Consider the following 15,251-nt stretch of genomic DNA (forward strand, 5'->3'; position numbering starts at 1 on the left):
CTCAGGCTGGCTGCCAGTGAGGCTCAACACCCAACAGGCGTGCAAGCTGTTATGCCAGTGCTGATCACAGGAAGCTGAATTTGCCTCAACAGGTTTTGGTACCTGCTAACATCTCCCTGTGGATAAGCTGCTAACATCTCCCTGTGGATAAGCTGCCAACATCTCCCTGTGGATAAGCTGCTTGAGAAGCCTTCTGAATCCTGCTCTCTTTCTGTCTGGAACTGGCCACTGGTTGTATTGGTTCTGGGCTCTTCACAAGGATTCTGGTGCAGGCCAATGTCAGATGCTGTCTGTCACTGGCTCTGGGCAACCTGTTTGGATCTATCAGTGATCCACAGCTTATTAAAGTCCAAGTAAGAAAGAGTAAAGAGAAAACCTGAAAACCTATTTGGAGTGAGAATCCTTTAATAACTATATTCATTTCCAGAGAATAATAAATATAGAAATACAAGCAATATATGTAACAGTAATCTTTTCCTTAGGTACAGAAAGCATTTACTTTTATACAGATTAATGGGCAAACACTTTTACTAGAATCAGCAGTGGAAACAGCTACACAACAGAAGAAAATTACACATAAAATGAAAAATTTAACTACTGAAATTCGCACTCCAGGTGTTCCGCATCACAGGTGACATGGGAGGTTGGTTCAGCTTCGGGCAGCAGTAGTCTGAGGTTGCTCCGATTGGAGCTGTTTACCAAGATATTCCCTAAAAATAAAATAACAAGGTAAATTTGCATTTAAACGACAAAGAATCTCTTTTAAAATTGAAGTAAAATATATACTGTCATATGCTTTAATATCTAAAAATTAATAAACTAGTCCTAGAAAACAAAACTGTTCCCAATTTCAAAAGTGCCTATACTGTATGAATTTCAAACGCTCTATTTAAAATACACAAGTCATTACACCCACGAACAAGTAATTCTGCATTCGATCACAAAGCAATGTAATTAGTTATGGGGGACCTGTACTTTACTGTTTGGGGAAAGCCTTGTTTACTGGTGCTGCCTCTTCTGCAATCTAAGAAGTTGAAACATCAACGTAAGTATGATTCCATGCCCGTGGACTGATACATGAAAACACACTCCCTGATGTCAGAGAATACAGGTATCTATATCTGAAGGTGACACACGAGCACATGAAAACAAACCCCCGAAAATAACAAGAGTCACCACACCTGGTAGAGCGGCTTGTTATGGAGCACGCACTCTGCCCTGGCACAGCCGCAAACCTGCCGAGGTGGCTGCACGGAACCCACAGAACAATCACAGAGCAGAGACGTACTATTCTCATTGTACAGACAGGGCACGATGCTCTCCTCCAGAAAATAAATGGCACACACTCCCACAACGTGCACATGCTTCGCTCTCCATTACATACAGATATCACTGTTAATTTCAGGACAGAAAACAAGCTTTACCCTATTTTCTGCGAGTGACTTGCCCAAACTCTGGTTTTTGAACTATCTGATAAGGACGAGATTATCGACATGTTTCCCCCTCTAATAAGAACAGAGCATGCGTTTTAGCACAGAGATAGGGGTTTGCATTCCAGCGCCACCACTTCATTGACGCCAGCAGTTGTGGGATGAAGACTCTTCATGTTAACACAAAGGCTAACGGAGGCACTGGGTGTGAAGGCAGCTGGCCCAGGGACGAGCAGTGGGCATCATGTCACCCCCTCCTCTCCTCAACTGGTCTTTCAACCTCTCCTGGTCTGAGGGCCTCCAGGAAACAACCTTTGGGTGCCACCGGCATCTACTAGTAAATGTGATCCTGCCTTTGTCCACAGAGCCACGGAGTAAGGGGAGAGGGATGATCTAAGTTGTTTTACTGCCCTCCCTTCCCCTCAGATATCACAGCCTTAGCCGCAAGTTATCAAAGAGGTGAAGCAAGATTAGAATAGAAAATGAACTAGAGTGGGTGAGGCGTCAGGGAACCATCCCCCCAAAATGTACAAAAGTGAACTATGATTTAAAATACTGTGCGACTAACTGGAACTTCATGTGACATGGAAATGGATAATGATCTTTTAAAAAGCCTTACAGGGAAGTTCTTATCACTGACTTAAATAGTTCTAATTTATGCAAAGGCCTAAAGGAAAGCCATCCTATAAATTTCACTGGACAGGAAAAAGCAGGAGTCTATGGTTACTATCAATGCTGCCACTGTGGGGAAGCCTGCAACTAGGGAATGCCTGTGACTGCATAGATCTGTTTTGTTCAGGGGGAAGGAGAAGTAGAATATTTATTATAAAATTTCCAGATCTTATACATTTTTCTACATATACCTAAGGAATTGAGCTAAAATGAGAAGTGCTTCATTTCAAGAGGACCTTCATATATGCCAATTTTGAATGTTGGACTACTCAGTGCAAAGGGCAGCAGAAAATGCCACCCCACTCTTGGTGTATTGATCATTTTAAGCCAAAGGCACCTGAAAAACAGCAAATGCAGGTGCAGGCTTTCTCTGAACTCCCCTCATCTGCCAAGACAGGTGCTCCACAAAGGACTCAACGTCCTAACCCCTCCTCAGGAGTTTCTTCAACCAGAGAGGACTGGCTCATCACAAGAGACTAGAAGTCCACACCACACCCATACAAACTTCGTCACAAACTGCCTCCCACCGATCACCCATGTTTCCTAAAAATTATTCTGCCTCCTTCTTTTTCCTATTAAGATGTAATTTAAGCCTAAATTCTAAATCTATCTTTTTGAGTTACTCATTTAGTTCCTGGGTATTTCCCATGTGTACAAGAGGTATACATGTTAATAAACTATTTTTCTCTTGTTTATCTGTCTTTTATTCCAGGTGCCTCAGCTCAGAACTCAGAGGCGTAGAGGAAAAATAATTTTTCTCCCATGTCAGGGTGATCTTAGGAAACATTTGAAAGGTGTACGCAAAGGCACCATGCCACCCAAGGGTCGCATCTGCTCCATCTCTTTCAGAGACATGAAGGGTGGTTCATTTCCCATACCAGATTTAACTAATATTTCATGGACACTTGGAGGTAAGGAAGATGGCTGACTTCTTCACAAGAGAGACATAGGGTCAAAGTAGAAGGATATTAAAACAGAGCGAAGGGGAGTTGTCCTGGCCGAGAACAGAAAAACATGCCCAGCCATGGCTTCTTCCCACCCGACTCCTGCTCCTTTGTCTTCCTGGTCAAGGTAATTATTATGGGTATATGCTCTACTATACACTCATTTCCTTGCTACATACAAGGCAGCCGTGAGGCATTCACTTCTTCGTGGCCTGGTGCCTGGTGTGTAGAAACCAGGGCCTCCTTTCCTGTCTGCTCGGGATTATGCAATTTAGGGTTAAGGCAAAGGACACATATAGCTGTAAATTGTTCAACTGAGAACTTGCACATCAGGGGCCCCAGATGGAACTTTGTGAGCCTAAGGTGAGGTATTGCGGGTCACAAAATGCCAGAAGTCTAACAGAAGAGCCCAGACAGGACTCCTGGGGAAAAGAATCAAATCTCCTCCTCAGGCTTTCTTGAAATTAGTATGTTTGCTATGCATGTGGTGTGCCGCGCCAGCACGGCCAAGGGCAACCCTGAGAGGGGGTGGTGCAAGGCTTAGAAAAGACAGACAGGAGAATGAAGGCTGGGCCTCAGTGGGACGCTGCTCCCTGAGAGACAGCGCCACGGACTACAAGCCGTGTCTTTATTTTATAGCAGATGCCACGAGGCAAAGTAAGGGCGTGGTCAAGATGTTTACAACATTCTCGTGGGTTTCGATCCTACTCAATGACATGCACCTGATCAAGCTTTGTTTACTTGCAGCCTCTATCACTTAGGCATGTGGGGCCTCGTGTTTGGGCCATAGGTTCACGCTCACAACTACAGCTGTTGGCTATAATTGTGCTGGGCGGGCTCTGCCCCCCAAGCTGGGACTTGCACGTGGCCATGAGAGGACTGTGCCCTCTCATCAGTCCGAGGCTTGAACCTGTCCAAAACACTGTAGCCGCACCCCACAATGTGGGTTGTTAAAATATCAGAGAGAGCTCAACTGCAAAAGGTATTTATTCCAGAAGGAGACCTAGCCTATACAAAGCTTTGGGGGAAATCTCCTTCTTTGAACGTGGCTGGTAAAATGTTGTCAGTCTGCACTTCTGATGTCAAATGGCAACATGTATTCAATGAAAACATTCCCAAGATTCAAGGCTGCCTCTGAATGCTCTGTGGGAAGTCCTGACACCAAGTGCCTGGGGCTGGGAACACAGAACGGTTGCTGCATTCCACACTTTACACGCCATCATGACAACATGATAGCGGTATATCCATGTTTTACCCTCCATCTGGACAGCATCCTTGTGAGGTGGGTGTTACTGCCATTTACAGGGAGACAATGGAGCCTGGGAAAACATCAATAACTTGCTCAGGTGCAAAGTGAGCAAATGGCCTGGCTCAGTCTTATTCTCTTCTGCTGTGAGGCTGCCTAGCCTCCAATAAGAGCCTCGAAGGCGCAGAAAACAGACGCTTCCTATTTTGATAGAGTAGAAAATAATAAGCAATATGAATAATGTCTTCAGGTTAAAGTTACATTACTGTCAGGCAAAAGGAAAAACTATTATAAATTTTATTTCAAAGGATTATAATGCATCTATAACAAAGAACTCCAGAAGAGCTATTTTAAATGAATCAATCTATTTACTCAGTATTCCTCTTTATACATGAAGATCAATACAACAATAAAAATTCAACTTATTCACTCATAAAGTGCCCAATTTACTCCAGCAATTTACAGAAGCTTGACATTAAATCTTGGCTTCTATTACCTACAAAGCAAACTTGAGAAGTATAATATTTTCCCTTCTTTGACTTCATTCATAACTTAAATCACTTGGGATTCCACTATCTCTGAAACTAAAAAAAAAAAGAAGCAGTCTGAAAAATCCAACTACAAAACAACTTACAAAGGAGATTATGTTGTATGCTAAGAAAGAGTTTACATGTGACTAAGAAATACCTATTTTATTCTCTTGCCAATGGCCATAAAATTCTATACTTCCACTTCTATTAAAATACTGACAAACTGCTTTCCAGTTCCTACCAGGCATCCCTGAAAGAGCACAGATCTGACAGAGGTGGTCTGAAGATGACATTAGCTGCCTAGGTTCTATCCTGTTAGAAGCAAGGACCCCAGGAAGCATTTACACCTGGCCTGTATTAATACCTACAGCAACAGAAAGGCCTTCAACACATTATAATTAATCGCCAAACTTCACTATATTTATGGTTGTTTATAAGGTCCAAAATGATTATTCTTTCTTTAAAGCTGTGGTTGGAAGACACTATGTTACCCATTCAACATACAAATTTCACCTATATAATTGAAACACATGGTAACTTCAGCTATGTAATTTAGTGCCAGAAACCACATGGTAACTTCACCTACATAATTTAGTGGCAAGAAAAAAGTGAATTTTCTCCTGACCAACATATTAATCTATGAAAACTACGGTTCCCCTTTTTTCCTTTTTGCCTTGGCTGCCAAGAAGCTTAGTAGAAAATCTGTTACTATCAATTTTGTATTATTTTCTCTAGTCTTTCAGTGTGTGTAAATTTTCATATCTAAAATTATAATGAAACTAGAATTCTATATCCCAGGTCTTTCTGAGTTTATTATAATTATTAAAAGTACAACTGAGTCATAATTATCGTTCTCTTAACCTTTACTTATCTTGTTTTGGAAAACAAGTGGGTGTAATATTAATCATTAATGAAATATTCCTCTGAATATATAAAAACAATTCATCTTAGAAAACATGGACTTTACTGTTGTTTACAATACAGATTTCTATTTGGTAAAGAGCAAAAATAAAACAAGTATTTTATACAGTCCTATTTTCTTTAATGTGAACTCACTGTAGTTATAGATTGAGTTATCCTTCCAACTGATATCATGATTTTGAATATTATATACAAAGAAATCAAATTTTGTTTTATGAACTTATTTTCCTATGTAATGACTGAACCATGTAAAAATCACAGTGCTCTCTCATCTGCATCTAATTTACAGAAACATTTAAATTCCAAAAGTAAGTACACGTAGTCAAATCGTCTCCTCAATACTTTAAAATCTCAGCCTGGGAAAGCAGTGATCAATGGCACAACATGCACTATTTCTTAGTGCCTGCTATTGACTAAGCGTTGCAGCACTAACTGCTCGATACACATGTTCTCAATTGCTCTTCACAAGAATATGCATAAAAGGCACAGAGGAGCCCCATTTTATAGATAAGGAACTGGAGTTTATTAATGATAAATGACATGTTGCAACGTTAGGACACCTCGTTAGTGGCAGGGAGGATATTTGTACTCAAATCTGTCTAATTCTAGAAATCAAGATTTTTAATAACTATTTATAATACTCCCTCATTGTACATTCTACCTCTCACTGGCTGAAGATATATTGTTGTCCAGATATAAGAGAAAAGAGCTTAACAACATCATAATGTGAGTCCTTAATTTATTTTCTCAAAAATATTTTCATAATCACTAGCCACTTCATTTCTTTTTTAAAAAACAAATGGACACCTTCATTAATAGCCTATGATTTAAGTAAACAAACCTCTTCAACTTTCTGCACCCCAGGGTTTTTTCTCCTTGCAACATCATTCTCTCCAATATCACTCACTCTAAAGCATGCTGACAGAGCTTTCATAGGAGCTCAAGTGTACATTTAAATGGCACCTCCTTTCTGTCACTGTAGGGAGATCCTGTAAGAGCTGAAGACCTGGACATCCACACAGGGAGACCCTTTCCCATGGCGGTACCTTTTGTAAAAATTACTGTCTCCGAAGAGCCACTTAGTTAGCAATCCCCTCCCCCCACCATGAAAAGCAAAGTAAGGCATTATCCTATCTATGCCTTAGGGCTGAAAACGCACAGAGAATAAATATCCTGAAACCCTAAGTGTATTCATTTGGAAAATCTGTCTTTAACAGCTGCAGGATTGCCACTTCATTCTCCAACAGTAGCTAAATTCAAAGATGAACAGATTAGCAGTGCCCCTCAAGAGTGATGATGGAAACAAAAAAAAACAAAAACAAAGAAGTCAGTGATTCTAAAAATATAGTCTATTTATGTGAGTTTTAGTCCTAAAGCAGAGGGGGAGGGAAAATGTACATTTTAAAAGCAATTGCATCAGAGTCTACTGAGACGTCTATAAAAGCAATTTAGGCAAAATTTGCAATAACAAAGTTATTTCTCCTATAGGAATTCCAATAATCAAATCTTCTTAAACTAGCTACAAAATCTAAATATCAAATAGCCAAATCTAGAGTTTCTTTATCTCTTGCTATGTTCAAAAATAGTCCCAGACCTGTCTCTACCAGCTTAATCATTAGATCAGCAGTGTCTTACACACGTTATCATTTTTCTAACATACGGTTATGATATGTGAAGTGGTGAGCCACTCAAAGCATCAGGGTAGGCAGCAAATGCCCCTTTCCTTTTATTTGTCTTTTATATTTGAAGATTTTATATTTTAGAACAGTTTTAGGTTCACAAAATTGAGAGGAGGGTACAGAGGTTTCATATATATATATATATATATATATATATATATGTATATATATATATATGTGTGTGTGTGTGTGTGTGTGTGTGTGTGTGTGTGTGTGTGTATGTGCATGCATAGCTTCCTCTATTTATCAACATGCCCCACTACAGTGGTACATTTGTGATCAAAGATGAACCTACATTGACATATCATAATCATCCAACCCATTGGTCACATTAGGGTTCACTCTTGGTGTTGTTCAGTCTATGGAATTGGACAAATGTAAAATGACATCCATACATCATTTTAATATTATACAGAGTATTTTCACCGGCCTAAAAATCCTCTGTTCTCCACCTGTTCATCCCTCCCCCAACAGCCCTTCCCAACTGAGTTTTGTTGTTTTTTTTTGTTTTTTGTTTTTTAATTGTCTCCATAGTTTTGCCTTTTCCAGATGTCAGACAGTTGGAATCATACAGTAGGTAGCCTTTCGAGATTGGCTTCTTTCACTTAGTAGTATACATTTATGGTTCCTCCATGCCTTTTCATGTCCTGATAGTTCATTTCTTTGTAGCAAGGAATAATATTCTGTTGTCTGGATGTACCACAGTTTGTTTATCCATTCAAATTACTGAAGGGTATCTTGGCAGTTTCCAAGTTTGGCAATATGAATAAAGCTGGTATAAATAGCTTTGTGCAAGTTTTGTGTGGATGTAGGTTTTCAACTCCTGTGGGTATATACCAAGGCACACAAATGCTGTGTCATATGCTTAGTTTTGTAAGAAACCACCAAACAGTCTTCACAGAACAGACATTTTTAAACTTCACAATTATTTCTTTCATGAATCAAACCTTTGGTGTATCTATCTAAGAAGATATACCATACAGATATACCAAGGTCATCCAGGTTTTTTCCTATATTATCAACTAGGAGTTTTATAGTTTTTGCATTTTACATTTAGGTCTATGGTCCATTTGGAGTTATTTTTTGTGAATAATGTGAAGTCTGTGTCTGATTCATTTTTTTGCATGTGGATGTCCAGTTGTTCTAGCACCATTTATTGAGGAAACTATCTTTGCTCCATTGTATTGCCTTTGCAATAAAATTGCCTTTGTCAAAGATCAGTTGACTTTGTTTATGGGGTTCTATGTCTGGGCTTTCTCTTCTGTTCCACTAATCTATTTGTCTATTCTTTCACCAGTACCACACTATCTTGATTACTGTAGCTTTGTAGTTCGTCTTCAAGTAAGGTAATGTCAGCCCTCCAACTTTGTTCTTCTCTTTTAATGTTGAGTTGACTACTGTATGACTTTTACCTCTACATATAAAGCTTAGGATCAATATGTCATATCCACAATCTGCCGAAACTCACACAACAAGATATAGACAATCTGAACAGGCAGATATTTTCTTTCAAGGAACCAGTCCATTTCATCTATGATATCATATTCATAGGCATATTTAGTCATAGGATTTCTTTTCTATCCTTTCTATTTCCATGGGATTGGTAGTGATGTCCCCTCTTTCATGTCTGATGTTAGGAATTCGTGTCTTCTTTTTTCCCTTAGTTAGCCTGGCTTGAGGCTTATATTATTGACTTTTTCAAAGAACCAACTTTTGGTTTCATTGATGTTGATTTCCCATTTTCACTTTCTTTGATTTCTTATTTCTTTTCTTTTGCTTGCTTGAATGTAATTTGCTCTTCTTTTTCTCATTTCTGACACTGAAAATTTAGATTATTGATTTTCAGGCTTTCTTCTTTACTTATATATGCATTCAATGCTATAAATTTCCCTCTAAGCACTGCTTTCACCCTATCCCACAAAAATGAAAAGTTGTGCTTTCATTTTCATTTAATTCAAAATATTTTTTCTTGAAATTTCTTCTTTGACCCATGTACTACTTAAAAGTGTGTTCTTTAATCCCCACATGTGCCGGGGTTCTTGTTCCAGCATTACAAAGGGTTCAGCAATCTGGAGAAAGGCTGTGCATAGATTAAATAAGAATCCAAAGACAAAAGATAATTTTGAAAGGCACTGGGGGTCAGAGGAGCTTCAGCTAAAGGAGCTGAAGTTCTTTCCTTGTCTCAGGACCCTTGCTATTTATTAACACAATTTGTCCTAAGGCAAGGTGGAGATAATACACTTCAAAGTGTAGGGTACAGAAGCATTGTCAGATTGGGGAATAGCCTACGGCTGTTCAGGTATTTGGCTGAGATGCCCTGAGCTGTCTGGCAGCAAACAATTATCCTATTCAGGTTTGGGGGAAATGCCTTTCAGCCATTCCAACAGGTGATTACATATGTGACTCAGCCCTTGTTGAGCCCCCAAGTTTCATCAACCTTTTGATGAAACTCTTGTAATTATGACATGCTGGAATTGGCTTCTGGCACATATGTTTTGGGATTTTCCAGTTACCTTTCTGTATTTATTTCTAGTTTAATTTCATTGTGGTCTGAAAGTGACATTGTTGTCATTTATTTCACTAAAAATAAGCATCTTGTTAAGAACAACAGAGTGCCCTGGTTTATTTCAAAATGATTCCTTTTTCCTACCCCCTGCCAGAAGCCGAAGAGATTTTTCTCCAATATTTACTGTGAGGACCTGGTCTAGCTTCTGGAACTAATCTCACTCTATAATGGAGACCCCCTATAATTTGGTCCCCTTGGAGTTTTTAAGTCTCAGATTTGTCCACACTGAGCCTCCTGAATTTTGTCAATTACAGTTCAGGTTTTCCTACCCAGGCACTAGTTCCCACATTAGTTTCTGCTTGTGAGTCTCTGCTCCAGTAAGCCTTGACTCCCTGTATTCACCTGACTCTCCAATATCATAGGACAGTAGTTTACTTTGTGTCTTCCCTCTCTTATGGATCCAAGAAGAGTTGTTGATTTTTCAGTCTGTCCAACTTTTTACTTGTTACAATGGAGTAGTGACTTCCAAGCTCATTACATGCAGAACTGGAAACCAGAAGTCCCTCCTTTTCTTTTAAATGCTGGTTCCTGATCAGCAAGTAGTTACAACCCAAAGCAATCTACAAGGCAGAGTATAACCCCTAAGTGACTGCATTACATACAAATCTAGTTACACAAGTGCAGTATGGGAGAAATGTCTGTGTTGTTATAAGGACTTTTAAGAATAGAGTTTATTTTATACTAGAGGCCCGGTGCATGAATTTGTGCACCAGTGGGGTCCCTCAGCCTGGTCTGCGGGATCGGGCCGAAACCAGCTCTCCGACATCCCCCAAGGGGTCCATATTGCGAGAGGGTGCAGGCCAGACCAAGGGACCCCACCGGTGCATGATCAGGGCCAGGGAGGGATGTGGGAGGTTGGCCAGCCAGGGAGCGACTGCAGGAGGGCTCCAGGGCATGTCCAGCCCATCTCGCTCAGCCGGACCCCAGCAGCAAGCTAACCTACTGGTCAGAGCGTCTGCCCCCTGGTCGTCAGTGCATGTCAAAGCAACTGGTAAACTGTCTACCCCCTGGTGGTCAGTGCACATCATAGTGAGAGATTGAGCGGACTTAGCATATCATTAGCATATTATGCTTTGATTGGTTGAATGGACAAACGGACACTTAGCATATTAGGCTTTTATTATATAGGATTAGTTACAAAGATAGTACGTAAGCCAGCGATGGCGAACCTATGACACGTGTCAGCACTGACACGCGTAGCCATTTCTAATGACACGCGGCCGCTGAGGCGGCTGCATGCCAAGGATGAAACATTTGCTGCTCCTGAGGATGAAACATCTGCGAAATAATATTTTTTCCTCAAAGTGACACACTACCCGAGTTATGCTCAGTTTTTTGGCGAAGTTTGACACACCAAGCTCAAAAGGTTGCCCATCACTGATGTAAGCAAAGCCCATATTTAAGGCTTATGATTGGCTCCTTTTTCTAGAATTATACTTAGAATATAAGACTCAAGTGAGGGAGGATAGGGTGTCTGATTTATCTTTCTCCAGTTTTTAGCTCAGTGACTGGCATATTCTAGGAGCTTGATAACTGTCAAGTGAAAAGTAGTTGAAGAGTCCTACAGGGAAGTTAGAACCTGAGAAAGGATACATTTTTCTCCTATAGGGAAATGTACTGAAACACCAGGAGAGACAAAGGTACCAGCAGTTAAAGCTGTATATTGTTAGCTGAAACTATCCTACCAATCATTTCTTCTCTTGAATAAACATATTATCTATACTATACTAGATATACACTGGTTTTAATGCAAGTGTATGTGTCTCAGTCAATCATGTGGCATTTAAAATATGCTAGGTAACAGCTTACTACAAACTTAAATAAATCCAAACAGATGGCAGTAGAACTCCAATTTTTTTTTTTTTTTACAATATCGCAATTCCTCAGTATCCAGCAGTCCTAACATAATTTCCACCTGACAGCTCATCTATTATTTGTGGTCTGTTTTTTTCTAATTCTTATCCATGCAGATGAGTAGAAAGGCTATGATATCAGTCCAAAACTAACAAAATAAAGTTTAACGACAAACAACATAGAAAATCTTGAGCAGCAAGAAAATAGCCAGCAAAGTCAAAGTAAATTATGAACACATGATAATATTATCTATCCCACTGAGAGGCTAATCATCCAAGACTAGTTTAAGCAAATAAACAAGAGAGTAAAAAACAAAACAAATAGCTCTAACCGGTTTGGCTCAGTGGCTAGAGCGTCGGCCTGCAGACTCAAGGGTCCCAGGTTCGATTCCAGTCAAGGGCATGTACATTGGGTGCAGGCACATACCCAGTAGGGAGTGTGCAGGAGGCAGCTGATCGATGTTTCTCTCTCATTGATGTTTCTAACTCTCTATTCCTCTCCCTTTCTCTCCGTAAAAAAATCAATAAAATATTTTTAAAAACACACAAATAAACAGGTAGAATGAGATGATTTGCTTTTATATTGTCCTCTGGAAAGAGATCTCTGTTTCAAATTAAATGTTGATGATGTATCTAAAAGCAAAATATATGAACAACTTGGTCTAAAGAGCACTCATCACTGACAAGAAATCATTTGTTAGTGGAGGGAAAACAAGGTAAAACTTTTAATTAGCAAAACATAGATTAAAACAAAACTGTTTTAACATTTTAGACCACAACTTATTCTCAAAAACTATGCCAAAGATAATTCAAGTTTTAAAAAAAGCAACAACAAAAAAGTTAGCTATTTTTCCAAAAATGAGAACACTTTCACTAACAGTTAATATTTTGTTCTGTAGACAAACCTTTACATTTTCTTTTATATATAATAATCAATCTGTTTATTTACCTATAATTTCTATTTGCTCTAATTTAACATGATTTTAAGACAAAATAATTTCTACTAGAAATTTTTTCCAAATTGGAGGCTCAATTTCCTATTCTAAAGTTTCAGGAAACTAAATGGTTCGTATTTGTCAAACATAAAAAGACTATTCTTAGCCCTAGCCAGTTTGGCTCAGTGGATAGAGCGTTGGTCTGCGGACTGAAGGGTCCCAGGTTCAATTCCGGTCAAGGGCACATGCCTGGGTTGCAGGCTTGATCCCCACAAGGGGGCCTGCAGGAGGCAGCCACTCAATGATTCTCTCTCATCATTGATGTTTCTCTCCATTCCTTTCTGAAATCAATTAAAAAAAAAAAAAAGACTATTCTGATAGCTCCAACTTTTAAAATGTATATATTTAATCATTTAAATCCAAGTTATTTAAATTTTTTTTTCTATAGAGAAAATAAATCAACAAGGTTAAAGTAAACCATGCTACCAAATTCTGAGTAGATACTATTTTACCATACTACCAAGAGGAACTTCAGTATATTATTTAAAGAACAGAGCGGCCCAAACAAATAACATATTCTGCTATCACCCAACAAATAAATTCTGTATACTAGAAATTCTAAAGCATTAAAAGAAAAAAAAAAGAAAGGTATGAGAAACATTACTTCACAGAAACTACAAATGATAAAAAGGTGTGATGATAAGTAATAAAACAGATAATTCCAAACAAAGGTACTTGGGGAAGGAAAAAAGATCTTAAAATTGCCAGGTAATATATCAATACTTGTAAAAAAAAAAAAAACACTTAAAAATAGATATTTAATATAGATTTTTAAATGTTTTAAACTACTATATTTAATATGTTATACAAATCATTTTCATGACTTCACCATTAAATGGACATAACAAGCAAAGTGATTAAATGATAGAGAGAAATCACCCATATCACTTAAAAAGCCAAAATACCCAAAATAAAATAAGCAAATAGTATTAATTTAGTCTGTAAAATGTAAAGGCTATGATGAAAGCTATATTTACCTTATCAAAATAATTATAACTCATATTCTGTCTATTCCTTAAAAAAAAAAATGGGGAAGATGCTTAAGTCTTAGGAGTCAGGCAAAGTTTTCCTTAGAAGTCATTTTCTTAAACACCAATGAAATGTCACTTTCCCTGTCAGTGGAAACAGAATCATCACTCTAACTGAAGTGGGGAAATGGAGGTGGAAGGCACCGCTTTCCATCGACAAAGATCCAGGAGCAGTAGGCCGTGATTGAATGAAGCAAAAAGAAGGGACAGCCAGGCAATCAACCTACTGGGGCCGATCCATTAGTTCCCAGTGCAGGAAAGGAGCGTCTGATTGCTGGGCAAGAGCTACATATAGCCTGCTTTTCTGCACAAAAGCCAGGGTGTGGTAGGAACAAAAGGGCAGAAGAGATTTTTAAAAATTAAGTAATTCAGCCAACTGCAGACGTGGTAGCTGAAATCAGATAGAAATGACAAGAACTTGGGGTGAAGAAGAGAAAGAATAACCGGGACAGAAAGCAATAAACACTGACAATGAAAACAGAGACGAGACAGAAGATGGGCTAGCTGCACAGCAATGCCATCTGAATAGCAAAGCTAAGCCCTACAAGTATCTTACAAAGAACTTTGACCGTACATGGGGAGGGAGTATGAGCAAGTACACCCATTAGGCCTCTAAGTATGCCTTAGGGAACAGCATGGTAGAGGAATACCAAATTTGCTTAGAAGCAAAACAGTGGCTACAGGTAAGGAGCAAAATTGCCATGGAAAGCTGCTGCTGCTGTTGCTGTTCAGAAAGACTTTTATTTGATTTTTATCCATGATTCTATTTTAACTATTTTCAACTATGCAAAACCCAATTCAGGTATCTGTACATCTAAGAAGCTGATCTAATCAAACAAAACCACAACATGAACTTGATCCATAGATACTTACACCTTAGTCACACGCACCAATGTCTGGAATCTGAATTTGATATTTTATTTAATTATAAATTACATAGATTCTATTACCCATCAGTGGTTTTATTTTCTTTACTATAGAAATGCTCATTATCCACCTCCTCCAACGTTTATTTAGGCTGGTACTCTACAATAATCTAAGGTTTATGTTATGCTAGCATTTCCAAATCAATTGTAACTAAGTGATACACAGTGTCCAGAAAAATAAGAAGTTAGTACAGCCTCAAAGCATCTCTAACTAGCAAAGTAGAAGCAACTTTAGACTGGGAGACCTGGAGTTGCTTGACTAATAGTGAGACAACAGCTTTAAGAATTCCTTTTTACTTGGAATTGGTTTTAATATATTTTTTAAACTCATGTTATATTTGTGTGGGGGAGTTTTTTGTTGGTGGTGATTGTTGGTTTTTTGGTAACCATTTAATAGCTTTTTAATTTATTATGTTGTATTTTATTTATTTTTTAAATTAAATAATCAAGCCCTAGCCGGT

General features: G+C 38.6%; 1 protein-coding gene across 1 annotated transcript in view; it reads right to left on the reverse strand.

The window, feature by feature from the left end:
• Nucleotides 1–372: 372 nt before the first annotated feature.
• ATP6V1H (ATPase H+ transporting V1 subunit H) overlaps nucleotides 373–15,251 on the reverse strand; it is a 78,170-nt gene continuing 63,291 nt past the window's right edge. The window contains exon 14 of the mRNA XM_079796392.1: nucleotides 373–710. Coding sequence (XP_079652518.1) covers nucleotides 650–710 — 61 coding nt within the window. The 3' untranslated portion in view covers nucleotides 373–649. The remainder of the gene's footprint in view (nucleotides 711–15,251) is intronic.

Source organism: Cnephaeus nilssonii, assembly GCF_951640355.1.
Source record: "Cnephaeus nilssonii genome assembly, chromosome: 18".
Classification (NCBI taxonomy): Eukaryota; Metazoa; Chordata; class Mammalia; order Chiroptera; family Vespertilionidae; genus Cnephaeus; species Cnephaeus nilssonii.